At 39.8% G+C, this 8081-nt stretch overlaps 1 protein-coding gene across 2 annotated transcripts; it reads left to right on the top strand.

The window, feature by feature from the left end:
• Positions 1-305: 305 nt before the first annotated feature.
• hgh1 (HGH1 homolog (S. cerevisiae)) lies at positions 306-7457 on the top strand. 2 transcript variants are annotated; one of them, XM_015357327.2, is made up of 7 exons: positions 306-390; positions 1314-1936; positions 2596-2696; positions 3414-3512; positions 4763-4854; positions 5244-5366; positions 6492-7457. In XM_015357327.2, exons 2-7 carry the CDS (start codon positions 1395-1397, stop codon positions 6690-6692), a joined length of 1158 nt encoding a protein of 385 aa, XP_015212813.2. In that variant the 5' UTR covers positions 306-390; positions 1314-1394; the 3' UTR covers positions 6693-7457. The 2 variants fall into 2 exon arrangements, with proteins under 2 accessions (XP_015212813.2, XP_006635901.2); XM_006635838.3 differs by having other exon boundaries at positions 343-426.
• Positions 7458-8081: the final 624 nt, after the last annotated feature.

Raw genomic sequence — 8081 nt, 5'->3', positions numbered from 1 at the left:
CAGATTGTGTATTCCTCATAGTCGTCACTTCATCTGACCAATTACTGCCTGCCTAAGCCCTAAGACTTCCTTTCTCTTTTCCTTCGTCCACCAAGTTTTGCCTAAAACGCGAATGAATGCAAAAATCTGGCCTTACCTCCTTAACATATATACATAATACCGCAAATTATACATCTTAAAGCTTCCCCCAGTAGCGCAGACACGGCTGGCGTGTGTTTAGTTTTTAAAACATTTGCATTCAAGTGAAAACTCCAATTCCCAGAAAGCATTGTGCCAACGAGACACGGGCTGATTAGAACAACCAATCGCGTAATCGCTGTCATCCACGTCGCGTTCTGATTGGGCGTAACTGCGTCACTCCGCAGTCCAGCGGAAGCGCGTGTAGACATGGTAAGTGTGCGACATGTGGACGCTGAATAGAGTAAGGTTAGTACAGTGTATTAATATCAAGGTTTGAAGCCACAGTTTTTAAAATAAAGAGATGTTGTGATTCTTGTTGTTGTTAAACAATGCAACGTGTTCATGATTTTAAGTGTAGTTGTAGTTCAAATGAAGTGTTTCAGTTATTGTTGCTAAGCTGTCTGTTTTTGAAACGGTTATTAAAAGCGGTTCATTGCTAAATTACAGGATAACTTTTTCACCGAGATCACAACAAAGTAATTCCCAAGTCACTCCAGGAATGTAGTTTGATTTGAGCTCATTATTAGTAATATGTATTAATGCTAATGACCTAATGTTTCTATGTTGTTATTACGTATAATATACAGTAAAGTGCTTAATTGTACCAGTCTATTTATGCGGTCTGTGGGATTGTATAAACAGAAGTAATGCCAGTCATTGGCTTTGCTAAAGCCAGTCCAGTCGTTTTACAGTATTGTATTGAGATGTTATTTAATTATTGGCGCAGAACTATCTTGAATCCTGTTGTCTATTCTTGCCACAAAATAGAAACTACCAAAGTGTACAAACTGCATTCTGATGGAGCAGACACGTGATTTTAATCTCACTTTACGAATAATATCATTCCTTGCTCCAGTCACCTCTCCTATATTCCAAAGACAACCGGGCAAAATCAGTAAACCTGCTTTGCACACATACTGTATTGAGTTAAGTTATGCAGTCACAGCCTCTAATGACATATATCTGTTCAGAGCATATGTAGAACACAGAATAGCTGGAGTATGCCAAGTAAAAGGCTCTTTGGGGGGAAATATGGTGATTTTCCATTACTGTTTGTTCTACATTTTAACACTCCCTTGAACAGTCTACAAAATTGAAAGCTGTGATAATGTATCTTTTATTCTGTGTTTTAGGCCTATATTCTAACGTTTTGGATGCAGTCCGCTGTGTAATCTCCGAGAAGACTTTGTCTGGACTGCTTGAAAAGGACAAAGATGTTAAATGACAAGGAGGCACAGGACCTCCTGGGTTTTCTTACCCCGGAAATGCGGCCGGATGTCAAAGGTCAGGCCACGGCATACATTCTCGGCCTCACTGGCACGAAAGATGGCTGTAGGTACCTGCGTGGCAAACCAGACTTCCTCAAGGCTCTCCTGTCCCTGACGAGCGACGCGTCGGTGGCCGTTGTGAAGGACTGCTACCACGCTCTGATCAACCTCTCTGCGGATGAAACGCTGCATGAACCAATGGTGAAAGAGGCCAACGTATTGCCACGCCTGTTCCATAACCTCTTAGATCCCGAGTATGCCTTTGCGGACCGGATCTGCACCATTCTGACCAACCTCTCACGGCACGAGAAGACCTGCAAGGCTGTTTTCCGGGTGCTACAGGAGGAAGGGATTGGCCTGGCGAAAATAGTGGAAGTGTTCTGCACAGAGGGATACAACGCAAAGGCTTCCCTGCACTACCTGGGACCTCTTCTTTCCAATCTGACTCAGCTACCCGAGACCCGGCAGTTCATACTAGATAAAAACAGGTAGACAAGACAGAACACCTGTGCTCTGTGGAACCACAGCTTTGTATTATTACTTATGGATCAGGAGAAGAGTTTTCATGCATAGCGTGTGCTAAAATGTTTCAGTAGTGTTGGATTAGAGCTGCTTTTTTCAATCTGTTCAGTTGTCTGGTTTTAAGAAAAAATCTTCCATTCATATTCATGTTTCAGCATCTTCTTGCCTCACATACCTTAGCAGGCTGGCATTTTTTTTGCAGTCAAAATTACATCTATGTAGATCAAAAGAGAACAATCCACTACATGCACCACCAAGATGAAACATACCTGCAAAGATGGAAAATAGAATGTTAGCAGTGTGTGTGTGTGGAGTTTGTAATCTGATCATACTGAGAGGATGGTCACCAGATAGTATTGTCTTCTTAACCTGATAATTCTATCATATCATGTTGTAAATATCATCATTGAATAAGCTTGTGTCAAACATTTTAAATATAGAGGAATCTGAAGTGAAGATGTCTGGAATTTTAAATGTCAGAATTCATTAATAAATTATGTTCTCTCTAAGGAAAAGGTTTTGAAATCAAAGTGTACAATATGGTCACATGGTGATCAGATGTATTTGAAGACATGAGTTGGCAGCCTGCTAACCCTTCATGTTCTAATGGTTTCCCCTGCGCCAGATGTGTGGTTCAGCGACTCCTGCCCTTTACCCAGTATGAAGCTTCGACAGTCAGACGTGGTGGCGTCGTGGGCACTCTGAGAAACTGCTGCTTTGATTATGGTAATCAATTAATTCAACAAGACCCTCTTGACCCTTTAAGTCATTTGACCTCAAAGTAGTATAATTACGTTTTCCTTGCTGTACTACGGAAGCCTATTAGTGCCACAGAGAAAAAAAACTTTTTACATTTAACCACGTTTGCATTTGTGGTCCTGTTGCTGGTGATGCGTTTACAACACTACCTTGTTTATTGTATCACATTTAAATGCAAAAATTATCTTGTTTAAACACAAAATACAGTTTTTCCCATGTGGTGTTAATGACCTTCCTTATTGTACACTGCAAGGCATATGAACATTTCTTTCTTGCTTTTATAAATTAGACTTTGGTATTTTATATATATATATAAAGTATAGCTAGGGTAATCGGTGACCAGTATAACCTTGTGAATCTCAATACCCATAATCAAAGAAACAAATTGCGACTGGGTTAAGAAGAGACTGGATTCTGCTGGGGACATAAAAGTCTAACCCCAAATTGTGACTATGAAAAGACAGAATAATATTCATTCACTGACTCTATGTTCGGTTTCATTCTCCTCACCACAGCACCAACAGCAAAACTGGGCTATGACCTTCTAGAATCAGTAACTAATAGTAAAAAAAGTCACATCTGCTACATTTTCTCTTTTGTTTCACTTGCCCATCATCTCCGCCCCCTGCCAGTAACTGGCCCTTCCAATCCAGGTGAATTCCTGAAAGATTTCTGTATTTCCAGCTTACCATGAGTGGTTGCTAAGCGATGCAGTGGATATCCTCCCGTTTCTGCTGCTGCCTCTGGCCGGCCCTGAAGAGCTCTCAGAGGAGGAGAATGAAGGTAAAATAAACTGCTGGCTTGCAGTAACCCGCAGGTCCCCATTTTTATTGATAGCATGGGGAGTTTTCTTAAACCATTTTAGAGATGTTTCATTTTGAGTTTTTTGGTAGCCTCATTCAAACAGGCTGTGGGAAATCCGAAAAGTGAAGTCTGTATATTGTAAGATCTCCACATTTGCCCAGCAGAGGGCAGTATGTGAGTATGGGGGTGGGGCGGGGTAGGGGAGGCGTGTATGCTGTGAGATTTTTCCTTTGGCACTGTACATGTTGTGTTGGAGCGCACTCCAACTTCACAGCTGAATGGAAACTTAAGGAGAAAGAATGCCATGCAAAGATTTATTGAAGTGTGACCACAAAATACTGTGTGTGTATAGATAGATGCAGACATATAATGTTGCCTTCTTGAGGTTCTTGTTTTCCATTCAGTGAGATGTGATGGCAGAAACAATTAGTTTTCCTTCTCCTGACCTCAGAAGGGATTGAACAAGGAATTTTTAGCTTTGTCCAACGTTTAAAACTTATAGGTAGTAGTTATCTTCAGGGACTCTCCATTTATCCTGTTATGTTTATTATTTTATTTGGCCGAAGCTTTTATCCAAAGCAACTTTAGAGAGGTTATTATAACCTATTTTTTATAACCTATTTGTCGCAGAAGTTCCTGTGAATTTTGCCATCCATTTAAACAGCTAGAGCTGGAGCAGTGTGAATAAAGTGTCTTGCTCCCAGGTACAGGAGCACTGTCTCCACATGGGGTTTGAACCCACAACCTTCCAGTTAGGGGTCTAAAGCCCAGATCACTTGACAGCTGCTTATTGTACTGTCCGTTATTAAAAAGCATGACAAGTTAATCCAAAGATGCAGCGACCTCTTGCTCTTCAGCATTTTACAGTAGCTTCAAATATGAATTCAGTCTTGGAAAAACTATGGAGCTTAAGAGTCTATAAACCTGTGCAATAATTAAAGCAGTCTGTGTAGATGATCGTATCCCACACAAAACACCCTTGTCATTAACAAACAGAGCCTTTATAATCTATGGTTATGTGCAGTAATACCCAACAGACCCATTCACATCTTGCATATGTTTCCATTAATAACATGTACCTAATATGACAGTGGACTGAGTTGAGCAGCAGGTCTTCCTTAAGGAGCATTTGTTTTTCATACCTTTATACTAGTCTCTCAAGATCCTTGACTGAAACCCTTGATAAACCATGAGAAAGAATAAAGATGCTGCTTGACTGTCTGCTACAGGACTGCCTGTGGACCTCCAGTACCTGCCTGAAGATAAGAAAAGAGAGGAAGACCCAGATATCCGACAAATGCTGATAGAGACAGTGCTCCTGGTGTGTGTATTTATCAATTATACGTTAAAACGTACCAAGGAGATGTAGAAATCACATCTGTTAAATAGTGTGTGATCATTCCCAAACTCATGTTTATACCTTTGCTGTACAATAAAGACTGCGGTTCTAACTATAGCCTTTAAACAAATTGAAATCTGTCTTTATATAAACATTTATCTTACAAGGGAATTGTAAAATGGCTGGTTAGTTTTGATTACTTGATTGCAGCTCAAGGCTCAGATTACTGTAATTACTACTGTTAGGAATTATTCTGATTAATCTCAGTGCAATTACTGAAAGCCCCCGGAACATGTACAGTACGTTCTGGATGGAAAAAGTATGCTCTTTTTGTTACAGATGTCTCTAATCTTTTTGTTTCTTTTCTCCAGCTTACTGCAACAAAGACCGGTCGACAGATTTTAAAAGATAAGAACGTTTACCCCATCATGAGGGAGTTTCACAAGTGGGAGAAGGATCCACATGTTGTTTCTTCTTGCGAGAAGTTGGTTCAGGTAAGCATTTGGACCTTAAACTTAAAACTTTGAACCTGGTTGTTTCAAGCCATTTGTACTCCATTACATGAATGTTAATTACATTCTGTTTTCATAGAAAGGTTGTCATTTGACCAAGCACTTGCATAAAGCAAATACTGAGATTTCCCCTTGACTTTGAGCCTGTGCTGTATATTACACATGTACTGTGCTTTCTCAAACATTCTTAAGTGTCCATTGTTATGCTTGGTAAGGCACCAGATACTGAAATTAAAAACAGTATTCTCTACAGACATTTACGAGTTTGGCTGCAAACGAGATACTCCAATTTTCTGGAAAAAACGTAGTACCCCCCTTCTCCAACTGTGGTGGTGTGGCTGTCCCTTAAGTGGGAACTTCTGAATGGAAAAGATGTCACATTGTCTTGCATTAAATCTTGATAGACCTAATAACATCTGGGGTCCTTTTGAACTGTGGTCCCAGAAGCCAAGCGGAGTTGTTCCATAGTTACATGTTACCCAGCCCCTTTCATCAGTTCAATAAAACATAAAATAAGAAAGCCTTAGCCTGATATTTCCTTTCATCCTTAAAAATTAATGGACAAAAAGTCCCCCATTTTTAATACGAGGCTTTCAAGCAGCTTTTGTTTCACTTCTGAAGAAGCCTGTGAAAAACAAAGCTATAACTTCAATCATTTATTTTAATGAAATGTTTGGCTAAATGACACTTAATTCGTTTCCTGCTCATTTTGTTTGAGATTGACTTAGTATTTGTTTGTATTGGCCTGTGACATTATTCTTTTTATCTCGGTTCCCTGACATCCACCAACTTATTAAGGAGAACAACCTGAATTCTGCCATCAGCTGTCATAATTAACATTTTGGTTCATGTTTTCTTTAGAACAATTAGTTTCTAAGTCTGTTTGCATGATGCTTAAATAACCTCTGGAGGTTAAAACTCACAGTATAGTTTCACTGTGGCTTTAAAGTGGGATCACATAAACAAAGTTATTTGAATGAGTTCTGACATCAAGCTCCTGTCCACAAAACATATGGTTTGTATTTAGGAAAGCCACCATGACTTTAGACCATTATTTTTCCTGTTCCTTCTCTCATTTTTTTAAATTGTGTTTGTTAATATCCCTAGGTCTTGATTGGGGATGAACCTGAGCCAGGAATGGATAATCTGTTGGAAGTTAACATTCCGGAAGATGTTGAAGAAAAGCTCCGTCTTTGGGATGCAAAGGAACAGGAGCAGCTTGAGAAAGAGAAGGAGGAGTTTTTAAAAACCGGGTGTGAGGGACGAGCAGAATCGGAGAGCAGCGATCATAAAGAACTTCAGCCGTGAAGGCTGTATTCACTCGCATAGGGGAGTATCACACTGTACTTCGAAAGCAACCTGCCAACTGGAAATACAGTATATAGAAAAGTCCGTTTGCTCTGTATGTACAGTCTGAAATGAAGAAAACTGCGTTATGCATAAATAATAAAATTAACGAGCGCCATCTTTAAATCAGGCTTTTCAATGTAAATGATAGCTCCCGAGGCAATAGATTAATTCTAATTAGAAATCTGCTATTTTAAAACAGTGTTCTAGTTTTTAAGAGCAGCCTCCTGTCCCTTAATGTCATGTAATGTCACTGTAATGTTATATACAGTGCACATGTAATATTATGTATATACAGCATTAGGAAGAAGTAAGATAAGATAAAATGACTTTATTGGCCATATACAATTTTTGTTGTATTAGGAATTTCTTTTTTTCACATACCCCCAACTTGCTCTCCATGAGACACACAGACTGGGAGAGAAGCTTGGGGTCAGAGCGCAGGGTCAGCCATTTATACGGCACCCCTGGAGCAGTTGGTGTTAAGGGCGTTGCTCAGGGGCCCACCGGGATACGAACCGGCAACCTTCCAGCCACAGGCGCAGATCCTTAGCCACAGAGCCACCGCTCCGCCCCAAGTATGGGCATTGTGGAGAACATGAGTGTAAATGCTAATAGTAACCTAGCTGTAATCTGATACAAAATTCAGTGCATTATCAACTGTCATTGAGGCAATCATAAAGTGTTTAAGGATGATAAAATTAAAGAGGTACATGTTGATATCTTTGTATTGAAGTAAAGGCTTCTTTCTGCATCAGATTGCATGAGACACTGAAGAATGTTGGTGTTGGAAGAAGAAGGAGCTGAGGCAGAAAACCTAAACTCTACAAATGATGATAAGCACCTCAGGTTGTGTTCTGCATAAAACCCAGACTGTTTTATCAATACTATATTTTCTAAAACATTCAGTTGCAAATATCAATGTTAATGTCACTGCTAGAACAGTGACACATATGTGCGAGTACAGGCATAGTCATTAGTATATGTATACATACCTATACCAGAGATGAATCACTAAAGAGGAATTCACTTTTTAAACAAATATTGAATTTTGAAGGGGTGTAAAACTAGCATCGAACATAAGGTATCCCAAACTTCATTTCAGAAGATCAGTAGTTAGCTCATTGTTTAATAATTTCATGCTGCAAAACTATTCTAAAACTGAAAGATGGCTTTCTGTTGTTTCATGAAGAGAGGCAACTTGGACTGGGCAAGTGTCCAAAAAACTTCAGTACGTCGGCAATAGACACACTGAATGCTTTGGGTTGGGAATGACATGGGGCAAAAGTAGTCGCAAGAAAATCTCTGGCATCCTGGTCATATATAACCATGTCCTTGTGCTCACTTGAC

Source organism: Lepisosteus oculatus, chromosome 10 (assembly GCF_040954835.1).
Source record: "Lepisosteus oculatus isolate fLepOcu1 chromosome 10, fLepOcu1.hap2, whole genome shotgun sequence".
Taxonomy (NCBI): domain Eukaryota; kingdom Metazoa; phylum Chordata; class Actinopteri; order Semionotiformes; family Lepisosteidae; genus Lepisosteus; species Lepisosteus oculatus.
This window is presented reverse-complemented; position numbering and strand designations above follow the sequence as displayed.